Source organism: Heloderma suspectum, chromosome 3, assembly GCF_057233095.1.
Source record: "Heloderma suspectum isolate Gila_16-S chromosome 3, 16-S_ref, whole genome shotgun sequence".
Classification (NCBI taxonomy): domain Eukaryota; kingdom Metazoa; phylum Chordata; class Lepidosauria; order Squamata; family Helodermatidae; genus Heloderma; species Heloderma suspectum.
The window spans coordinates 132,918,207-132,942,953 of record NC_139460.1 but is presented as its reverse complement, the minus strand read 5'-3'; the positions used below and the strand labels follow the sequence as shown (position 1 = coordinate 132,942,953).

Below are 24,747 nucleotides of genomic sequence, written 5' to 3'. Positions count from 1 at the left end.
ACAAGATAAATAGGCTTTTCAATGTATTTTCAATAGGATGAAGTGGATTTAAACGAAGTTGCATAGAGGAAAACGGTTGACCAATTAAGAGCATCAACTTTAAAATTCAAAAATTATTACCTTGCTAAGGAAAATTATCAAGGCATGATTGAAATTTCAAAAAGGTATCCCCTAAGAGGTTTGAAAACGTACGTGCCGTAGGAAGTCTACTTTCTTTGCTAATTTTCTAAGTTGACTAGATAATGGACACTTTCCTCTAGCCTTTTCTTGTGATCTTTCATCTGGTCTATTAGGGGGAAGGGGGGGAAATGGGGATTCATATCACTCTCAGATGGGCTGGTTGAAAACCTGAAGGTATCATCCACTTATAATGTCACATACTTTGAACAAAACATAGGTTGATTTAAAACTCTTTTTTTTTAAAGGGGATATACTTCTATTAAGAATAGCCACCTAAAATAATTGGAGTGACTGCCACACAGTATCTGCAGCTTAAAAATGTTTCTTCATTAATGCCATGAGACAATCTAAGAAAATAAAACTTCAGTTCTTAAATATGCCCACTTAAAAATACTCAAACTTAATATATTGTTAGTTTACAAATTAAAAAGTAAGATACCGTAATTAGGGTAAGCAACAGCATGCAAATCTATATATTCTATATCTGACTCCTAGATTAGCATTAAAACCAATCACCGCAACAAATACCTCAACAGTATGCCTTGTGTGCAGAAAGGAAGCGATACTGAACATTCAATGCCACAACTGTAAGGTTTTCGGAGAAGCACCTGTGGCAGTTTCAGCAGTTTCTATATGGAATGCTCCCCCTTTCTAGGATTACTTGAAAAAATCAAGTCAATTCGAATTACGTAGCTGTAAAACATTGACATGTGTAGTTTTTATAGTTTCAGAATCTTCTCTTTGATTTAAAAAAACGGGCAATGGTGCATAAAACAGGAAACTTACATTATAAGGGATCACATATTTGCAGGCAACATTAAGATTAAAAGTTATATTAACATACATAAAGTGCAGTAGCACATAATTCATGATCATTAAGCCATCATCATGTGACCACCTTAACAATGAGACAGCGCGCCTGACTCAAGCACGGACTCTCAAGCACGGATTTTCATCCTGAAGCCCAATGTAATTCTGTCAGTTCTCTGAAACGTAAACATGATATGTACTAGAAACAAATTGTCAATTCAATGGCTTCCGTTACTTAAAATGTGGTAAATTGCACGTAAAAATGAACTACTAACTATGCCTACATGAAAAGGTTGCTAATACATGGGATTAAAAAATAATATTCTTGCTACAGTACTCCTGAAGTGAGAAAGGTTTTTCCATAGGATCCTCAGATACCAGCCTAAGGCTATTAAGCAAAAATTTTAAAGACACTAAACTGAAAGTTTGAACCCTTTGGCATCCAAAAATAGAAAGCACAACAAAGTGATCTTGAGATTATTGTTAACAGATTCTGAAAGACAGATTGGGAAAACCTCTCCAAAGAGTTGCTACAGAAATGTACTGCACATACACAAATATTATGGTGCCATGTTTTATTTTACATTCCTAATCACATATCTTAAACATGATCTACTGTTTTGGCAGCATAGCAATTTTCTTTGCTTCTATACTCCCATTTATGAAGATCTGTGAGTTCTGATCTATAGTAGAGACTGATATGGTTAACTTGTAGCTATTATGTTTTCAGAGGAGATCCACTTTTGCTCCCTTTTCTCCCAACATGCTTTTGTATGGTATCTTGTAATAAAATCCTGCAAGTTTCCTCTACTCTCATTTTAGAGCTAAAATAAGACTATAGACAGGCTTCAAACCATACGAAAACTTTCTTAAAGAAATATATTTCCCTATTTTTTAAAAAAACATCCAGCAAGAAGGGGGGCACAAAGCAATACATTTGCTAGTCCTAATAAATGTATTTTTCTGATTCTATTATTCCTAAATAGTTCTCTCTCTAAAAGCATGATATTCACAGTCCTTGTTAGGAGCCCTGTACAAAAGTGGGAAGGGAAGAGATACATAATTCTGTTCTAAGCAACTCTCCTGTAGCACAGGAGAGTTCATGCTTTGGTTTCCTACATAAGAGAATACATGGTCTCTTGACCATCATTATGTCAACCAGAATTTGCTGTTAGTTACTCCTTTTTCAAAGCATTGCATTTTCAGTGCAGTACAAACCAGAGTATAGCATGTTATATACATGAGATTCAAGAACAAACTGAAAAAAGCCAGTACTACAAATTGCCTCTTTCTTGAAGGATTTGATAAGTAGTTAGATTATAAACAGACTTAATTTTTTTGAAATATATGGCAACTTCAGTGATCAATGAGTAAGATCAGATCTAATCCCTCTTGGAAGTGGGACGAGACAAGAATGTCTTCTCTCAGGTTTCTTATTTGCCATTTTTCTCAAACCTTTGCTATAAAGATTCAGCTGAATAGGAAGATTTCAGTATTAGATCAACAGGATTATAAATTAGTGTTATCTGTGGATGATATTGTACTGACAATAATTATTTGCAACTCATGCCATAATCATAAACGTATATAGCAAAGTACCTGAATATAAAATCAATGTCAACAAGTCATCCGAATTTGAACCATTAGTTATGTTATTAGGGTATATTAAAGATGTAGTAAAGAAAATACACTATGAAGTGGTTTGGAATTTGCTGACAACGGCCAAAATACTAATGGCTACTTAATGGCGAAGTAATCAAATGCTGGCTATTAAAATAAGGCTACTTAAAGATTGGCATATTGTAGAGATGGTGAAAATGACGAGAGTATATTCAGTTAAGGGATAGGAAGAACAATTTTTTTTGGAAATTAAAATAATCTATACTTTTATTAAGGACATTTATACAGAATTTGTTGCTAAGTATTTATTCTTTTCTGGTTGATTATTCATTATCACTATTTATGGCTAAATATGAATTTATTTTTTATTATTTTAAGTCTATGTATGAAATAATTTATGACTATATTTATCTCTATAACTATTAAAACACCATTAAAAAGACATATTATTAAGAATATAGGTAATTATATTAAGAAAGATTGTAGGGAAGATAGCAGATGGGGGATAGGTTGGAAATATAGATGTATTAATTGCTATCTGAGTAAGGAAGTAGTAGGTATGTCTTCAGTTATACAGTTCTCCTGTCAATATTTGAATATAACACATAGGGCAATGTCCAATACTTCTGATGCGCTTCCACTCATTCTGTTGTGCCCATGGAACCAACCGTTAGGAAGCACTACCTTTCTTTTGCACTAAGGCAACCTCAAAGACAAAGAAAAACTCATTTCCAGAACTGGTCACCGGAGGCCTACTGACCTGCCCCATTCTGGAAATGAGCGTATCAGCTTGTTTTTGGCTGCTTCAGGAACCGCCAGCTTCCCATTATGCTAGTGGTGGCTCCCACTAGTGTGGGGGCAGTGGTGGATAATGCCCTAAATTTATATATGTATCACATATTTCATGTTAGTTGGTGATACGCACAATAAAAAAATTAAAAAGCAAAAAAGTTGATTAAGAAATATCCAAGAAAGAGCATGGTAGTAAATGAGGCAAACCACTACAATAACTCAGATAGCAGTATTCAACACAGCAGAGACACGAGCACCAACTGAACTGGCCAAATAGTTTACAAAACCCAGAGGCCTTACTGTGACATAATTATAATAAATTTTTTTAATTGTGAGTTTCAACAAAACGAACAAAAACATAAAACCGAAAATGTGAAAATGTAACAACATACTCCAAAGTCCTCAGTTTCAAATATTACAACATTCTAGGGGAAAAGAAGGAAAAAGAATAGATTACACATACAGCAGTAAAAGCAGACTGATATCCAAATATAAGTCCATTCGCAAGTGACGCTTATATACCACTCTTTCCAATGTTGCTAGTATTGTTAAGTCTTCAATCCATTGCATTATAAGCAATGAGCTTTTATCCTTCCAGTATTGTAGTATTAGTCTTTTAGCAGCCAAGGTGAGAAAATTCAATTTACACTGACCATGTGTTACATTCCAAAAAGCAGGTAAATAGTTTAAGAGAACAAGTATATCAGTAAATACTAAAGAGCTTTCCAATACAAAGTGTATCTGTATAACTTCCTCCCCAAAGGAGGCAACTATTAGGCATTTCCAAAATATATGAATAAAAGAAGTGTTAACTGCATTACACCTCCAACAATTAGCCGAGTTTTACAAACGTTTGTTAAAGAGATGTTATGGTGTCCAACAGACCAGAAACAAATGTTTTTGCTGAATAAGGCATAACCGGAGGTCCATGGAGGTATCAAATACAGCTGCCAAAATGGCAGCCCATTGATTAGACAAACTAGGATATTCAAATCCTGTTCCATTCCTGCTGTAGACCCCGTATATCATATTTATTCACTGATAAGTATTTATAAACATGAACTGTGGGTCGATATTCCTGATCAGCTTCAATAAATGTTTCTAATAGCAAAGGAGACCCCGAGGCAGTAAAAGCATCAGGACTCAAGCTAGATACTAACAAATGTTTCAATTGCATATACTGCCATTCAGCTGTAGTAGGCAAATTAAATTTATCTCGCAAAGTTGAAAATGGTAAAAACTCATAATCAACACCCAATAATTGATCCAGGGTAAAGACCATTTTATCTGTCCAGGTCCACCACAGAAACATTTTCTTTCCTATTCTTAGATCTGGATTTCCCCATAAAGTAAATTTGGCAAGGGAAAATGGATCAAACTGTAATTGGCATGACATTATACAGCACACATGACATTATACAGCACACATCTCTGACTGCCAAGATTGTGGGAGGAGCTCTATCCGCCTTAATATGCCAAGAACCTAATACCATCCATTTGGAGAGAGGCTCCAGACAGGAAGATTCCAAAACTGACCAAGGTGGAAAATCAAATCTGAGCGGAAAAGACCAAAATATAGTACAGGTCAGCAAATAAGCCTGACGATATGTAGCAAGATCTGGAAAACCAAACCCACCTTCTTTAATTGGAAGTTGCATCCTTTTCAAAGATATTCCTGGTGGAAAGGAACCCGAAAAGAATTGACGAAACAAAACATTAAGTTTTTGGAAATATTTGCCAGGTATTAAGTAAGGGGATCCCACCTATAACGTAAACGATTCAAAGTATAGTATTAATCTTAAGTGTATTAACCTTACTACATAAACTCAACTTTAAAGATGCTCAGGGGTCATCGAGTCCAGACTTTTCTCTGGACTCCCCAAAACACCAGCTGCCACCATCTAGTGATCTATAGAGAACAGTAGAATTCTCCTCTTTATATATTTAGCATGTGGGGGTGAGATATGCCCATCTTTAAGTCTACCTAGACCAGAACATAGATACTGAAAAGTATAAACACCAATTTATTTATTTAACAGGTCAATGTTCAAAACAAATAACTGATAGATAATAGTAATAATGGTTCTAAAAACCTAACACCACAACTCTGCTTTCAATAGCTTTTCTCACTCTTTTCATTCACAACCCATCTCAGATTCTCCTCACCCACCCAGTTCACACATAACAGCAAATTATGGGTTAACTATCCCAGGATTTGCTGTGCATGAGTGGGAATGACCACTACGTTGTTTAGCCCCTAAACAACCTAGTGCTCTGGGTTTACACATTATGTACAACACATGACCCCAGCACATTGTTGATTAAAAATGGAAGTGGTAGGTGCGTAGCAGGCAGCACACCCGCTCACTGCTGCCAATTCATGGACTAAATAACCCACAAATTGGCACTGCATGCAAACTGGCCACTGACTAACATAACTGGACCCTAATTCCTCTCACCCTTTCAAGCCACCAAACTTTCAAGGACTGAATTAAATGTGTGTGCCTTCGTCTGTAGCAGCGACAACGTAGCTTATAGAAAAGCAGTAGCCAGGCAAGACATATTTAACAGATTGTCTTCTACAATGGTCTTGAACACTTTCTACATAAAACAAGGTAATTTTCCCACTAAACTTTTGCACGTAATGTGTATTACTCACATTCTGCACCTGACCAAGTGTCCATCTAAACCAACCTTCCTGACGCTGGCGACCTTGAGATATGTTGTACTGTAACTCCCATCATTCTCAGCTCTTGCATTCTGGCTGGGATGATGGGGGGTTGTAGAGCAACACATCTGCTGGGGTGCCAGAATGGGGAAGGCTGATCTAACCTAACATCCTGTTTTCCACTGTGATGGAACTGACTTCAGGGCTGTTACATTAACCTCTACTAAATTGATGTCCAAAGAGGTGTTTGTTGGATGCAGATTAAAATACAGTTCCAAGTTCTGAGATAAATTATCAGAATTCTATGTCAAAGGGATTTTTGTCACACAATGCTCCTCTGCGAAAATATTTTTAATATTCTTTAGCATTTAAAGATTAAGCTAAGGAAAGCAATTATTTATTTTTCCTTCCAATTAAAACCATTGTAATTCTGGACCAGTGGACAGAATCTCTTTTCACAGGAAAGATAAACAAAATACAGCACCTAGCACAGTATGTATGGAAATGTCCTTTGCATAAAGTATTAAAGAGGAAAATGCCTTCATGAGTTAAATGTGGTCTACAGAACTTGAACTGTTAAGCAGCAGTTCCTAAATATACTATTCAGATGTCTACTTTGTATGCCCAACAGCTGAGAATTATATAATTTAGATTATATAGATTTATCATTTATCTACTAATAAATGTTACAATGTGAAAGAATTTTGTGTCATTTATTTTTAGTGCTTCGTATGTGATGAATACTGTATGTGAGAGAAGAAAATTGGGATAGCCTTTAAAATGTGGGAAGGCAACAAGACAGAGGTGGGCAATGAATGGCCAATGGGCCCCCAAAATTCGGGAGACCCCAAGTATTTTTGGTGTGTGTGGCCCGCAGTCCACAGAGATAATCCAAGGGGCGACTCCTGCAATAGGAGAACAAATTATACTCCATGTAACCATTCAACATCATTTTGGCAAAGACTTAGCATTAGAACAGCTTGCTAGATTAATATTGCTGATGTAAACTTGAGATCATCTTTGCAGCCAAAGTGCAAAGAAAAAGGAAGGGAATAGACTTACTATGGACTTGAGTTGTGCACTGAAGGATTTAATTTGGCTATCATCATCATCATCATCATCATCAACACTGGAAGTGTTGAACCATTCATTAAGACTAAATTTGTAAACCATCCAGAGAACATATGTTGATGGGAGGCCATATAAATACAGTAATTAAAATTAATTTTAAAAGGCAAACATTTATCATTCCATGCAATGAATATGAACTTGAGTACACTCTGAGAGACAGCGGAGGACAGGACGGCCTGGCGTGCTATGGTCCATGGGGTCACGAAGAGTCAGACATGACTTAACGACTGAACAACAACAACAGCATATGATCCTATGTAATTGGCAAAATAAAGAATGGCTTGGATTCCTATTGGAGTCCCAGAAAATATATATTAAGAGTGCTCACCGAGTCTCTAGTACTAGAATATGAAGTTACTGTATATGCCTTCCTTCCCTACAAACCCATACATAAGAATGAAATACTGCCAAGATGGGGAAGAGCTCCTTCTGTGACAGAATAGAAAACATGTATTCAAGAAAAGAAGCGCTGATGTATTTGAAAAGTCCTCACATCTGCAACAAAGGGTAATACTATTTTGTTCTGCTTACTTTGCAAACATTAGCAATGATCAATATTTTACAGGTTTGTCAATGATCTGTTGCAACATATTTCTTTTCAGACTTCAATTTAAGGTGGTTTAACCTTGGTGACAGTTCATGAAACCAAATCAGTTAAGGTTGCAGACCAGGCTGTTTGTGACAGTATTCCTTCAGGCAAATCTAACTCTTGCAAGAATACCTCTTACCTGTGCTCCTATAGAGACAATGAACCTATCTGTGATCCTAGACCTGCACTTGTAATGAGAAAAATAATACTCTTCTGACAGCTTTCTAGAAATGAAAGCACTGATTCAGTTTAGTAGCACAGGAGCATCAATGAGCTGACAAAGCTTTGCAGATGTGCCAGAGGGCTTCTTATTTGGATGTGTTCATTCAAGTAGTTGGCAAAGCCTTTTCCAACTAGCTATAAATACATGAACTTTCCATATTCAATCATAAAGCATTAATTCAGAATTCTATGCTGTGCTGAAAAGTTATCAAACTTGCACACATAACACAATTTGCATAGTTACAGTCATGCAAGTGTAGGTGTTATAGCTGGATGCGAAGTGGTTGTCTTTCATTATCACAAGTGGTGCTTTGTCACTAGGCATTGACTATGGCTTGGAGATAAACTCCCTCTGAACTCCTGTTCTGGGGGACCCCTTGGCAGGACTCAAGACAACAATCAATTTACTATGAGGACCTGTTGTCACATATATACCCACAAGCTGAGATGGCTATGCAGTCATAAGACTCTCCTTCCTCCCTGGGTTACCCAGCAGTTCAGCCAATTCATCCTGTCTCATCTCTGGCCTCTTTATGCTAAAACCTGGAAGCTATTAAGTAGTATGTGTGTGGCCTGTTTACACTCAGCTCTGTGTATATTCGGCACACTCTCTCTACTCTACCTAGCCTACCTACAGTGAGCATGAGTTCAATCTGCTGAGGTCAGCATAAGATGCTATATTCCTTGGCCATGGCAGAAGCCTACTACCAATTTCCAAAGCTCATGACTATTCTTAAAGCCCTACTCTAATCCACACAAATACAACACCAGATTCTCCCAAAATGAATGATCTGTCAATCCTGATCTGCAAAAGCATCCAACACTGACCTGATACTACTCAAAATGGTCCTACTGTATGCAAATTTTTAAAAAGCAGTTTGCAAAGAATTAGAAGTGTAGGAAACTGATCTTGCAATATCAGTTCTAAATGAAGAGTTACTCCAATATTTAAGTAGTCGTCCATGGTAGAAATACAAGATGAAGTTGTGCTCTTAATGTATTGTTTTTAAGTTATGTTTTAGTTTTTAATCTGTATTTTATTTCTCTTAGCTGCCTTGAGTGCCATTTTTTAGTGGAAAGATAGGATATAACTTTAATAAATAAATGCCTTAAGTTCACAATGCTGAAGAAATTCTATGGAATGCTTTGCTACCCCCCACTCCCCCAAGAGTAATAATGAATACTCTGCATTCAAGAATAAGTATCTACAGACCCAGGAAATTTATGTTGAAGAGATGAAGCACTATGTGATCCAAGAAACAGAATTTGGAAATACCTCCTATGGTTTGGTATGATGTCACTGATAAACCACATTTACAGTTATTGCTGTCTCCTGAGAATGCTGCATCAGACATGGGAGTAAACCTATGAAGCCAATTGCTAAGAGACAGAAAAAAGAAGCAGAGAAGAAGCTCTGTACCTTTATTTGCCCATCATACAGTTGAGCTATGGTTAATGCAAGCCACGGTTTAGCATGAATTGAGGATGTGTTCCAACGTCTTCAAATCCAGTCAGCAAGCTAGAATTAGACTGAAGTTGTCACAGTATAATGAAGAACAAATTAAATGTTCCTGACTTCATTCTGATTTTTGGTACTGATACATTCTCTTAGTACTTGAATATCCTTTGGATGTTGAGACCATATTTTTTCCATTATCTGTCGTATCTTAATTTTGCTGCCAAACCCCCCTCTAGTGCTCTGTAAAGCCTCCAACACAGCTCGGCTTATAAGAATCTTGATGAGAAACTCCAGTGGTGACAACTCTTAAGATCAGAACTATCCTGGTAAGACAAAAGCACATTAACCCTCTTCTTCATTGTATCTGCATCTGCCCTTTCCTTTAATCTTAAGTTTAGTGTGATATACTAAATTAGAGGTGTCTTCCACAAAGGAATACGTATGACTCAACTGGTCCTTGGTCTGAAATGTCTTCCCTCCAAAATCCAACTCCACTGAATTGCTACAGATCTGAAGTGGTCTATATACAGATTAGGCTATCCTTGGATATTTGAATAGGTGATAAAAAGAAAAAATACAACATAGACAGACTGCAGGGGAAGATGTTTGAAGATCATTATTGTGGTTCCAAAGTTTGTCCATCTGCAAGAGATAAGAGCAAATAACAAACCTTTTCCTGCTTACTTAATACTACATGCTCACTTACCTACTGGATGCATATTTTAATATAAGGTTATGAAAATTTAGATTTTATACATTATTTTACATTTAGTGTCACTAAATATTATACTGGAAAGGCAAAAGAAAACATGGCACCAAAAATTGTACATGTGCTAGTACAAGGTAAAATATGTACAACTCACAAGTATTTGTCATTATGCAATTGTCACTTTTCATCATAATTCAGTGGTATGGATAATCAAAAGTATGTATCCACATTAAAAACACCTCAAACCTTTTACTGATATGAGGACATTGGGATCACCTGCTTCCCCTCTTCACGTGTCCATGAACACTGAACCAAAGTTAATGGAGCAACCATGTTTATGTCTGTTGGGCATACTGTGCACAGAATATGCTCCAGCTAAAATGAGAAGGTAAATACCACAAACATATCAAAATATTTTTCACTGGGGTACATTTAACATAGCTTTCTATTAAATATACACAACTCAAAAGATCTATCTGCAGCATTAGGGAAAGCAACACAGCATCTTAAATTACTTTTAATCCTGTTATTTCAGAGTTGCTACATCATTCTTTTTATAGGACTAGATTAAAAGTTTAAAAGACGTTACCACAAGGTAAGGGGCCTTCCATTTCCAATTAAACTGGTAAAAATGTTATGAGTGCTACATAAAATGCCACAGGAACCAAAATGTTCATTTTTAAAACAGTATTTCGATTATAAAGTATTTAGTTAAACATTACAAGATTTTTCACCATGGAAAAAAAAGACAATGAAGCCTTGGATATATGTTCCTTTAAGGATGTCATGGCAGCATATATGGATTATCCCATTTTAGTTATTCATGTTCCCAATATGCCAGATTTATATACTGGCCTATATAATCAGAGATCTATGAAGTTGTTGGAAATGTATTTTGTCAACTAAAAAATCCAACAATATTTTAGTGCTTGGTAAAAACCAGCCTCCACAGAAAGCCAAGGTCAAATTCAGTGAAAGGATTCAAATGACAGGATACTCAAGGTTTGTATATTGCTTTTATAAAAGCTTTGCAATTAAAAGAACCAAGTTAGTTAAGACAAAAAGAGCATTTGGATTAAGACAGCACAGCCAAAGTGCTTTACTCTTCACACTTGGTTGCTTACTATCCTGTGCAATATGACCAACATTTCAACTTCAGTTTTCAAAGTGGATGCCTAAGTTGCCAACTATCAAAGCAGGTGACTTATGAGGCCATTCTCATCTGAAGCATCTGGATTTAAAATTAGAACTGAGCACTGCAACCCTCATATTCTGCTAGACTTTTTCCAATCCTAAATCTGTTTAGAGCCCTTTATTTTAGTAAGAAAGTGCCACTCGCATAGAATGATGAAACAAACAAGAAGTTTATACTACAGATCCACTATGGCACATCCAGTCCTACTCATGTAGTTCCTGGCATATTTGTACTACTATATCAGTATTCTGAATTATATCTGCCAAAACAGAAATCTGCAAACTAGTTTAATCCATCATAGTAATATAAAATTAAAGTTTCATTAAAATGGTTATTGATTTCAACAACCAGAAGTCTTATATACTTTCAGGCATCACGTCATCTCATCTAACCAATGAAATTTCAGAGGTCTCTATGCTTGCCACAAACATACAGCTATTGCTTATCAGATGTACTTGTTCCAGATAACTGCTCTCTGAGATGAGCAGCTGTGTATGTACATAGCACCGGATGTAGGAAAGTTCTAAGGAATCCCCAGTGATCAAACTTGAGAGTATGTACTGAGATTTTTGGAGCAAAAGAGGACAGAAAATATAGATCCTTTAAAAACCACCACTGTAACATGCTCTGTATAAGGCTATCAGCTTCCAGCACAAAATAATTTCCCAAAACAAGTTCCCTGCTTTGTTTTTCCAAACAAGAATGGCTTATTTTACTTCTTTCCACCCTCCCTTTTCAGGCCTTGTTCAACTAGTGGACTATCTGCTCTCAACTCCTTTTGTTACCCTTTTTTGCTTGCCCTTAGGTTGTGTAATTGCAAATTGGTAACTACGGGAGCAATTCTATGCACGTTTAGACAAAAAAAAAGATGTCTAAACGTGCATGCTGGGAGTTGCAGGACCTTTTTTTTGTCTAAACATGCATAGGATCGTACCCTAATTAGCTCTTACAGCCCAATCCCATGTCTACTCAAAAGTAAGTGTACACAGGATTGAAGGCTGCGTGCACGCACGCACGTGTATACACAGAAACACACACAAACTGTTCTTACATAAAAAGGAAGAGATTTCAGTAGTATTGGAGGAAAGGAGGAGAGACTGGAAACTTTATTGCAAGGCTTTTAGTGTTTTTTGTTCTCGTAAGTCAGTGTGAGGAGAGACCCTTGTACTAACTTCAGAACCCTATTATTAAGCTGAGCATAGTAGGCCCTGGATATTGGGGGGGGGGGGCAGAGAATGTTCCTTTACAGCTACAAAGTCCTGCTGTATGTCAGCTTGGGCAAAAAGAAAGAGGGTCTTCTTTGTCTTTGGCCATTTGGAACATGTGGAGGGTGTGAACAGTGCAACTTTCACAACCAAGGCCATGCTTTTCCTGTTATAATTTTCATTAGCAGGTTCAGACATGTAAAACCAAGCGAGTTTTTTAACTGTTGATAATCCTGCCCCCCCATTCCTGATGTGTGATCTGTAACTTGTCAGATAGAGGGAATGCAAGGCCCTTTCCCACAGTGGCTTGTCCCAGCTGTCCCCTCCCTCTTGCACTCCTGTCAGTGAAGAGCCACTCTGCATGGGACAGAAGGCCACTTCCACTGACTTATTTTGCAGCCATGTACCCCACTCCCATCATGTTTTTGCTCCAAACTATATAGCACTGTCTTTCTGCATCACTACAGGTCCCTCAGCACTCTCATCTGTTACACCCCTTGCTCTCCATTATCTCACCAAAGACTTTGCCATGTTATTGAAATAAAAAAGGGTACTTGGATGGGGTCCAGTACAAAAATGCATCTAAAGTGCCCCACTAAAAAAACCCAAACAACCAAATATTCAGTTGAATATTTCAGGTCTGAAAGGGTGTGAGCAAAGAGAAAAACAACTTATCAGGTTTCAGGTAAGTGGAAGGAAAAAGCCAGTCTTACTCTTTGCTCTTCTGTAACTGGCCTGAAATCTAAAAACCAAGAACACTACACACATGCACAGAACCAGGCTGCTTTTGTTCTTGTTGGCTGGTAATTCTACTGTGTACTCCCTTGTTAGTCCCTACTTTTTCTCTCACCCACAGAAAACTGCACATTATTACTTTCTTCTGCTTGTAGGCCACTGTGCAGTCTCTTCTTTCTGTACCACCTTAATCCTCTGCAGCCCCATGTCCCAGTCCCCCCATTTATTTTTGTGCTATGCTTTTGTGTCCCTTCTTTTTACTCCTCTTTGTTGAATTCAGTGGCAACAGCACACAATCTCAGATGCAAGTGGTCTGCATGGCAAGGCTGCCTGCTTGCAAAAGGTTGGAAAAGCTGGCACCAAATCTCTTATGCACCTTGGAATCCATGTAGAGGAGGAATGTGGACATAGCAACAGAGGAATTTTTGATGGGTGTTAAATGTTCCCACAAAGTGATGAAAGACAGCCACAAATAATGCGTATTTGGAAACCATTTTGGCCACAAACAGTCAAAGAGGGCTACAATTAGCAAATGGGCCTTATAATGTTATGTTAAAATACAGCCAGAAGTGGAAACCAGTGATGGGGAAAGCCACAGAAAAGATAGTTGTGTTAGTGGTACAACAACGACTGCTTACAATCCTTCTACTGGGTATGTGATTCAATATAGTGAGCAGTGTCCTGAATTCTGTTTCACAGTTCTTATACAAGCCCAAATGATTTTATTTCATTTTATTCCATATCTTACTTCAAACAATTTAACTTCACTGGTTTAATTCTATATTATTTTTGATGTTTCTAATTAACTTTAATTATAAGCTTTCAATCTGAGATAATTTTTGTCCCCCGAATGAGATATGGCTTCATTTTAGGCATCCATTTCTGAAAACTTCAGTTGAACATTTCAGGTCTTAAAGGGTGTGGGCAAGGAGAAAGACAACTTACCAGGTTTCAGGTAAGACCCACATTTACCAAGTCTAAAGATTGTGTGAGAATAATGAAACTGAAGACAGATTTTTTAAAAGCAAGACCATTTGTTGAACAACTTAAAAAAGACGCAAGGGGGTTTAAGGTATCTCTCTGTTGAGTTTCAGTATTAGCCGATTTATTAAATGGAAACCAAAGGGTTAAACAAGCAGTGAACTCTTATTCCACTAAACTAAAAGAAAGTTTATACTTCAGATATAAAACACTATTTAAATAATAAAACTAGCTGCAAGAGAAAATGCTAATGTCATTTATATTATTATAAGCTATATAGCTTATACTCAACAGTTCTAGTGAATAGTGCATCCAATTTGTCCATGCGGTATGTTGTCATTGTTTGTGAGATTTTTCTGAATATTTTGTAGGGCATAAAACCTTTAAAGAAAAAAGTTAAAGTACAAGTACAGAAGAGAACTACCAAAAACGACTAAACATGCATGCCTAAAATCCTATTCTGACAAATAACTAGATGATCTGCCATAAAACAGCTATATGCTATTAAAAACTTTATAGTTTATTCTAGAAAGTGGAATCAATTATATTAACTAAAAATTACACTCAGTGTTTCATGTATAATAGACACTGACATCACTTTAGGCTTCAATCTTATGCACACTTATATGACAGTAAATCCCGTTGAACACAGTGGGACTTACTTATGAGTAATCATACATATGATTGCATTGTAAATGTTTAAAGTACCAGACATGTTAAAGATATAGCACTTACTGTAATTCAACATGTCTAATTGAAATTCTCTCAGTAAGTTGTCCACTGTTCTGCTTTCTTCCATTAGTTAATACCTACGTTTACTGCTCTATGTTAGTTAACTAGACACACGACTACAAAAAATATCCCCCAGCCTTACTTACTCTATTTGAGCTCCATGGGCCACAAGGGCACTTATGGATTCCATACTACCAGACCGGGCTGCTTTGTGAATAGGAGTTTCACCAACATAATCCTAGGGGGGAAGATACAGCAAATTAATATCAAACATGTGTGATGAACTAAGGATTTTTGGACCGAAGACCAAAGATGGGTAATGACAACTAGCATCAGTTAGTAAGGACATAATCACAATATCTTGGCCATATATTAGAACAATGATCAAGATCAGCCATGGATAAATTGAGGTAGAACGCTAAGAATTGTTGGCTACATGTCATCTCCTTTCCCACCCTCAACTGGACCTACACATATTCTCTTGCATTTTAGCAACTGGTTTGGATAGAATGTTACTGACATGCATGTACACTTGTCCTCCCTTCTTCCATGCTAGGACAGCACATTGCTTCAGGTCAACTATGGACAAAGCAAGGGGAAAAGAGTAAGGAGCCCGCGCATTTGACGGTTTGCCCTCCATTGTGTGGAAGCACACCTATGTCCAGTGGAGTGACTTCAAAGCATGAATGAGGCCATGGTTGTGTGGAAATTGGGGAGCAGTAAAAACAGGGAGAAAGAACCTCAGAAGAGCAAGGTGAGGGGACTGCAACTTGCTGTGCTTTCAGCCACAAGTCTCAACCAGGTACCTCCCACGCTATCTCCAGTTCCTCCCACACTCCATTCTCTCTCTTTCCCTGTCCACATCCCACAAAACAATAAGGAAAATGCTTCCAATACTGAGCTTCCCCAGTTCAATTATCATTTCCTCCTCTCTGCTTACCCATCCCCCACACCAGCAATCCTGCTCTGAATTTCTTGCAGTGATGCTCTCTAGTGGTTTCTTAGGCATCACTCACCATTTACGTTCATTTTCATATAGCAGGGCCATAAACTGTAATCCTATACACACTTCTATAGAAGCTTGCCTTCAGTGAATCACTCTTTCCCAGCCTTAGCATTTCGTACCTGCAAAATGGAAATACTAATTGGCTGCCTTTGACCAGGTCTTTGGGCTACTTACCTGGTGAATTTTATGGAAGTAAATTCAGATGCGGGTATGTACATACAAGCATCCTTTGTTCCATTTAGATTAACTAGACTTAAATCAGGTAAATTAAAAGAATTAGTGTTACTATTAGAGCAATCTCAGGTAGTGACCTAGAACATGTATTTACTGCAGCAGCACAGTTACCAATGTGTAGGCAATTGTGGTAACCAGTCATGGATAAGCAGCAGCTTTTTGGGACCCAAGGGCCAGGGTTGACTTGGGTGCCTACAAGCAAGGCAGAGTTCCCCACCAAGCGGTGGTTCCAGCTATGTTTTAGTAAATAAGGAAAACTAGAAGAACGCGGCATCAGAGGGGCTATTTCTGTGGGTTGGTATCTTTACCGTCAACCAACCGCTATATCTCCTTTTGTCCCCTCCCACTGGAAGAGAGAGCCTGGAACATGCCAGGGACCAGAGGAGACCACCATAAACACCACACGTAGTGTAGAATTTTGTAGACTGTAATTCTAAGCAACTTTAGAGCTGCTAATCTTGGCTAACATGTACTTAGATGAGGCAACATTTCAGCGCTTACAACACGAAGAACTCTTTGGGTTAAGGTTTAGTTTCACCCATGACTAACTGTAAATGTCCTAATTACCCTCCCTATCATCTTCTTCTGTTTTTAATATGTAATTCAAGCATTTTCAGGATTTTCTACAGACAGACCTACATCAGGAACACAAACAGATCTTACTGAGTATCAGGTAGTTCCACAATTGTAGCATAAGATTTAGAGGAGAAAAAACACAAAAGTGATACCTGTTTGTTTATGTTGGCTCCTGACTGAATTAACCAGATGAGGCACTGAGGATGTCCTCCAAAAGCAGCAATATGGGCTGGTGTTTGGGCAAAACGTGTTGTACAGGCATTTACAGAAGCTCCCACTCTCACTAACTGCATTAAGCAGTCCAGCTTTAAAAGGAAAACAAGAAGGAATGGGGACACACACACACACGCAAGTTTACTTATATATCATCATTAACCTCCTATCACATACATCAACTTCAAGTGCTGACATTTGTGGCCAATGACTGTTAATTACAAAGCCACTCAGTGACCAAGTCTCAGGCTTGCACATTCCCCCCTCCCATCCTCCTTCACACACAAGGCGAGATTGAAAGCTTCTGAACTAAGCACAATTCCCTCAGTACTAGGGATGGCAGAGAATTTCTCCCCAAAACTTCGGGGGGCCGAGCGCCAACATGTTCGGCCCCCCGAACAAGTTTCGGGGAGAAATTCTCCGCACCCCCCCGCCCCGGGACGGGACTTACCTTTGCTGAATGTCCCTCCCGGCGGCGGGTCCGGCTGGCGGTTCGGCGGGTGTTCGTGCAGGGCAAGAGCGGCAGCCGGTCTTTTGACCGGCTGCCGCCGCCGCCATTGCAATAAAAGAAAAAAAAAAAAAAACGCCCCCGTGATAGGCTACGTGACGATTAACGTAGCCTATCACGGCTAGATTTGCAAAGTCAGCCGTGATAGGCTACGTCAATCGTCACGTAGCCTATCACGGGTGACTTAAAAAAAAAAGAAAAAAGCGCGTACGGATAATGGCGGCCCCCATAGGGAGCCGCCATTCGCGTTCCTTATTTGGTCGCTGTAGTCTATGTAAAGATTTAGGTAGACTACAGCGACCAAATAAGGAACGCGAATGGCGGCTCCCTATGGGGGCCGCCATTAGCGTACGCGCTTTCTTTCTTTCTTTTTTTTTTAAGTCACCCGTGATAGGCTACATGACGATTAACGTAGCCTATCATGGCTGACTTTGCAGATCTAGCCGTGATAGGCTACGTTAATCGTCACGTAGCCTATCACGGGGGCGTTTTTTTGTTTTTTTTTTAAACAATGGAGTTCGCGGCTGGTCGAGGCGGGAAGCCTCCTCCCCGGCCTGAATTTCGGCCGGGCGAGGCGGGAAGCCTCCCCCCCGGCCTGAATTTTGGCCGGGGCGGGAAGCCTCCCCCCCCGGCCTGAACTTCGCAGGGGGAGCAGCGAAGCGCCTCCCCCCCACCGCGAACAAGCTTCCATGACAGGTAAGTGACTTTCGTCCACCCCTACTCAGTACATCTGAACTCTGGAAACTGTGGTCAGCTAATGTCCTAGCTTGTATTAACTAGTCACAATCCGAACAGGCTGCAATTCCCAGAGTTCAGACATTAGAGGGAGCAGAAATATTGGGAAAACCAGAAATATATACAATACTTTCTTTATTAAACCCAATCTTTATTCTATTGCTTTAACAACATAAAACACCTTTATAACCAAATTAGCATATAAATTAGTACTATTTGTTATAAGTACAAAAATTACAGAGCTTGTTTACTCAGAAGACCCATTCTGTTTAGTGGAATTTACTCACAGGTAAGGGAGCATAAGATTGCAGCCTCAGAAGTATAAATGCCTTAGTTTTCTAGCAGGGTATTGGTGACAGTCATTTGAGGGAAGAAAAAGTCAACTACAAGGAAGGGACCAGTTTAAAAGGGCAGCAGATGCAGGATACTTGCTTCTAGTATCTCTACACTAGATCAAAAGTTACTAGAAGGTGTCAAGCAGGAATTCACAAACAATGAAGGCCATGTATACTCCTCTCTTGAAAATGGCAGCACCTTCTATGTACAGAAATGCATATTGGATTTCAGTGTTGTGTTGTATACACAAACAATTATCATTCTCTAAAGCTGTACATTATCTTGCATAAAAATATTCCTACTACACATTTTGAGTAAAACTGTCTTAAAAAGCACTCCACTCATTCTAAAAACAGAAATTATTCATAGGGCTTTCCCCCCCAGACATTTAATCTTTAAAAAGGTAAAGGTAAAGGTGTCCCCAACCAGTCGTGTCCGACTCTAGGGTGTGGTGCTCATCTCCATTTCTAAGTCGAAGAGCCAACGCTGTCCAAAGACGCTTCCGTGGTCATGTGGCCGGCATGACTGAACACCGAGGTGCACAGAATGCTGTTACCTTTCCTGCCGAAGCGGTACCTATTTATCTACTTGCAATTTCTTGCTTTCAAACTGCTAGGTTGGCAGGAGGATTTAATCTTTAGTGACAGTTATAAATTTACATGCTTTCTAATGTGTTTAAATCTGAACTACCTTTGTACACTGTTGACATCTTAACAGAAAAGAAGTTTAAGGAAGTAAACAAAATACTTATTTAACACTAACCTTGTCTGTTTAAGTATATTATGCCTTTTCTTTCCTATACCTAGATTTCCTATACTTCTCTGCTACAACTATCAGATATTAGGTACCTCTGGGAATAAATGATTAACTTAAGATTCAGTCCACTGAAGTATAAAAATCCTGCTGTTTTCACATTGCTCGTATGATGTTGTGGATGTTGAAAGTCAAGATGGTATAGCCTTATGATGACTCTGTCAAGTTTCCTTGTTTGCTCATTTACCTCACTGGCCTAAGGGTCCCAAACCTGACAACTGACAAGTGTGTTGTGTATCTGTAACAGCAACTTGATAACTTCTACAAACCATCATTTGTGCTTGCTCAGAGATGGAAGCTGTCTAGAAGCCTGCTGTGCCTAGGAAAGTGCACAGTTGCTGAGGGGGTGTGGAGGGAGGAGAGGGTCTTTCAATCCAAGTGATAGAAATTCTCACTTATGTCAATTGTCAACTTGTCTGAGTAACAGGATGACAGTATTTTCTGCTACATTTTGTTTCCCCATATTTATATCCTACCATTCTTCTAAGGAGCTCAGATTGAGAGATAAGTGACTGGCCTAACATCACCTAGTGAGCTTCATAGCTGACTGGAGATTTTAACCTAGGTGTCTCCAGCCCTAGCCTGATAGTCCAAGCACTAAATGTCTTGAATCACTTTGCCAATTCATTCACTTGCTTCAGCTAATGGGCAGTATAGAAATGGAGTAAATAAACATCTATTATTACATTACTCTAGCCTAGCAACCTGGTGCCTCCAAATGTGTTGGACTACAACTCCCCCCCCCCAGTCAGCATGGCTAGATGGGGATGCTGGGAGTTGCAGTCCAATACATCTGGAAGGCACCAGGTTGGAGAAGGTTGCATTACACAAACTGAAACAATGCAAAAAGCTATATCTGAATTATTAAAAACAGGATGACATTTAGTTTTTCCTTTTAAGCAAAGCCTCTTCTTCAGAGTGAACCATGATTTAAATTATCAAAATAACAGAGTAATTAAAATCAAGTTTCCCATTTGTACTTAAGGTATTTCCTCAACAGATTATATAAAACATGCAGATTTCCAACTAAGTAGAGCCTTTATGCCAGCGGTGGGCAGAAAGTAGATCTCCAGATGTCTTTTGGATGTCAACTCCCACCATTCCAGACCATTGCCCATGCTGGCAGGAGCTTCTGGAAGCTGAATTCCCCAAATCTAGAGATCAACCTTCTGCCCATCCCTAGTTTATTCTACCTGGGGGGGGGGGGTACTAGTGGATTTTTGTACACATGCAGTCAAAGCCATTTACTCAAATACTGCATGGAACTTTTCAGAAAAAAGTCTAGTAGTTATTGGACAGGTTAATACTTTTCTTTAAAATGAGTATTAAATATCTATTTTACTTGTGCTATAGGTAAAATTATAAATAGTCATAATTTATATGAGCAACTGCAAAGCTCAGGTGAGTACAAGTTCACCCACACAGGCTCCTGACATGAAGCCAAGGGATGGATTCTAGCAAAATGTTGCAGTGAACCTCACTTCCTAAGAGGAATGTTCCTGTTCAACACCTTCTTCTGGGATATTATAAGCAGCTCAAGAGGGCCATGCCCTTCCACCTCCTCCCTGGAGCTTTTCCTTTTGAACACTTTAAAAAGCAGCTTCCACCCACTGAGTTGTGTGTTTGTTTGTTTTTACAGTCTTTGACTTGATTATGTTGATTCAATCTATTTGATATAAGATCATAGATTCAAATTTTAATTATAGCTGTACTCTTAGTTTTAATAGATTTGTATTAATACTTAGCTATTATGCCAGGGTATTTTTTAGAAAGAGAAACTTCTAAACCCCTTTAAATCTGTTTTTTATCTGCTCTGCATTTGGGAAAAGTAATTTAGCAAAAACATGTAGATTCTCCATATAACAAAAGATAAGAATTTTACTTACATCCTCTTGCACTTAAATATTAAGCACATTTTGCTTTGGAATGCAACTGACATTGTTGCGAATTAATAGAGTTAACATGTTTTCTAATGCAATCATGAAAAAAACTTCTTGTACTGCCTGTCATAATGCCTAAAAGTACTGCATACTGTATATTTCCTCTGTCCTAATAATATCTTGGAGTTTCATCTTTTTGGCAAGGCTGAAGATGACAGAATGAGAGATGAGCAAATGTTACAAGAGTGGAAGAAAGGAAATATGAGCAGCAATCATTCAGGGGCAGAAATTTGGCAAGCTGTGTCAGTTTATAAAGCTGTTTGCACTTGCTTATCCTGACAAAAAGGATTTTTAAACATTCTCGACAGTGTGTAGGTGGAGTGTGTGGGTGGGGGGAGCATTCCACTGAAGTATGTAGAGCATCTAAAATGAATACTTTTATATTTAATTTAATCTTTAATATAATAAACAGCTTATTGCTCTGGTCACAACTGGCTTACTAAGCACTGCAAATTTCAGTCTCCTCAACACAGAGATGTGATTACAACTAATCAACTAAAATGATTAGTTTAACTAAAATGCCTACAGGTGTGTGTTCTAACTAAAATGAATGCTTCACAATATTATGATTCAGGCTGCAATCATATATGCACTTACCCGGGAGTAAATGCCATTGAACTCACTGGGCGTTACTTCTGAGTTAACATGTGTAGGACTGCACTGTAAGTGGAATACTACTTCAGTGAGGACATTTCTTCTTTCCCCTTGTGAGTTTAAGGGAGCAATCCTATGGGGATAGGCGGCCGCCTCTGAACTTGGAGGTGCTTGCCTATCCAATGCGGGGTAGGCAGAGCGGATCTTCACTTCTGTGCTCCAGCCTCCCTGCATTTGCAGCTAGACGGCAGATTTCGGCTGTCTAGCTGCAGCGCTTCGGAGCGGGGGCAGGGGCTGCGGAGGGACGATACATAGGAAGCATCCTACTGGCCCTTCTGAGGTCCCTCCCTGCCCCCTTTCTTCCTGCCCCACGCTGCTCTTACAAGTGGAGTCTGGGACGATCTGCACCACCTATGAGGTGGCGAGGGAGGTGGTTTTCTGGGAACGGAATAATCCTATGGCTGTCCACCCACTGTCTAGCAGCTGTAGGATTGCATCCTAAGGCTATTTTTATTCTGGTTTTGTGTTTTTAATTGTGTTTTAATAATTTCAATTATTGTTTTAATCAAGTTTGATTTATGATTTTAAGCTGCCTCAAGTGCCATTTTTCTTGGTAGAAAGGTAGTGTATAAAACAAATGAATACATAAAGGTGGCATACTTAGGATTCTTTGGGTGATTTCCTTTCACTTATCAGACACCACTTAACTTCAGCAAGGTCACTGCATCATGTGCCTTTAAATCATGCTCGGCCTTGTTTGTCACGTCTTTTTTGTTTTAAGAGCTCTATCTGTTTGACATCCAAGCTCCTACATCAAAATAAGAACAAACTGCCTACAGGTGTGTGTATCTGTTACGGCAACAAAGTTGTTCACTCTTGGAAGAAACAGTGTTCAGACTGCAAAGCAGTCTACCCTTCCTGTGTTTGGCAGCAATAAACCTTACAGGGAAATTGTCTTCTGATAGTGGATCAAGGTTAAAGTAATTAGTACTCTGTCATAATTGTTAGTTGTTACTGTAGCAGTATCAGGTTTTGTTTTGAATTGTCCTTTTCTAGTTGTCTGTAAAATCCCACAAGGTATACTGTGGTGGCAAAGGAACAATTCTTGGCCTCCACATTGTCTTGAACATGTATCAAATGGAACTTATCTTTTCTCAATATTTAAAATTTACACATAATGTTGATTAGTGCATCTGTATTTGGAGACCTGCTTTGATTTCCTGTCCAGTTATTTAAAGTATTGTCTCCCTCTTAAAAGACTTTGCAAACTAACTTTGAAATTAATTGCTGGATTTTTAACTTACTATGCTTTCTCAGAATTTTTTAAAAAAGTAATGTGCTATAATTTCGAGTTTCGCTCTCTGATTGTATTCCAGTTCCTGTTATGTTGGCAGAAAATCCCTTCCCTCAAGGATAATCTTTGTGTCATGTTTTAATGGGGGGGGGGGGAAAGAGGTGGGAAACTGTGTTTAACAATGAACTCAAGATCACCTCCACCCACTACCAAGGTTGAATAATAAAAAGGGAAGGGCTGAGAAGGAAAGAGCGATAGTGGGTGGGGCACTCTCTATTCCTCACAGGTTGACACAGCACTTGCACATTTCAAAAATTTGATTACGATTCATGTGATCGATCTCCAACTATAAAACTGTCTGATAGGAGGTGGCTAAACACTAACCCTTGGGAAAGAGAAAAGAAGTAGGTCAATTCTGAGTCACAATTCAAGACCATTATTTAGTATACCTTGCCCAAGTTACAGGAAAGGAGGCTATAATTCAATTATATTCTAAGAGAGGATATACTGCTCCCCACACCAATCCAATTTGATAGAGAGAAGCAGATCACAGTAACAAGGTAATCGCTGTTGCTCTTTTGTACTAACTAGGGCATTCCTTATTTCTTAACACAACTCTGCAAAAAGAAAAACCTCACACGCATAACTGCAAAACACCAAACAAGCATCACAGTACAAGACTACAGGGCCAATCTAGACAGGATAGTGGCAGCTACAGATGTCACATTATCTTTCCTGTTCACATATACAATAAAGGAGGTGATTGTGTGTCTTGCTTAATGGTAAAAGGAGCATATGGGAGAAGGAGTGCCCCAATCCCTCACTCCAATTACTTTTCTGTGTTCCTGACTTACATCATTAGATCCAAGAGAGAAAAGCGACTGGCGCAACCAAACATGGGGAGGCAAGATGCAAGAGAAGGTTCAGTGCTTCTCACACACTCTTTTTGTTGTTAAAGACAACCCCCCGCTTTGTACAAGAATGAGACAGACAGATGAATGGTGGCCCCATCACATCTGATTTAGTTTTGTCTATTACACTAGTTTAGCTACTGCACCTGATTTTGTTTTCATCATTCCCCCTTATGGCAGCAAGCTTGGGTAGCAGAGGGCCTATCAATTACAAAGAGAAAGATGTCCACCCAAAAATAATGTAAAGATTTCTGCACACAAGTGGTTGAGTGAGCGGGACGGACTCCCTAGATACAGAGAATTGTGTAACTTAAAAGGGAAAAAATTAAACCCAAAATACAGTACAGTAGACCTCTAGAACACCCTTCCCCAACCAGGTGCCCTCCAGATGTTTTGGACTTCAATTCCCATCAGTCCCAGCCAGCATAGCCAATGGTCAGGAGTGCTGGGAGTTGTAGTCCAAGATATCTCAAGAGCAGCAGGTTGTGGAAGGCTGCTCTAAGAAATAAGAGAGAAATGCATCTCATTGTCCAGAGGGGAAATTTCCAGGTACACTATC

General features: G+C 38.8%; 1 protein-coding gene across 4 annotated transcripts in view; it reads right to left on the bottom strand.

Moving 5' to 3' along the window:
* The window catches only part of ANKRD10 (ankyrin repeat domain 10), an 84,995-nt gene that overhangs the window by 16,167 nt on the left and 44,081 nt on the right, over positions 1 to 24,747 (bottom strand). For 3 of the 4 annotated variants that reach the window (XM_084844633.1, XM_084844632.1, XM_084844634.1), the window contains 2 exons: positions 16,997 to 17,149; positions 15,175 to 15,266 (listed from right to left, as the gene is read on the bottom strand). In XM_084844633.1, coding sequence (XP_084700759.1) covers positions 15,175 to 15,266; positions 16,997 to 17,149 — 245 coding nt within the window. Of the gene's footprint in view, positions 1 to 15,174; positions 15,267 to 15,548; positions 15,758 to 16,996; positions 17,150 to 24,747 lie in introns of those variants that run through there. The other variant, XM_084844635.1, reaches the window with a different exon arrangement.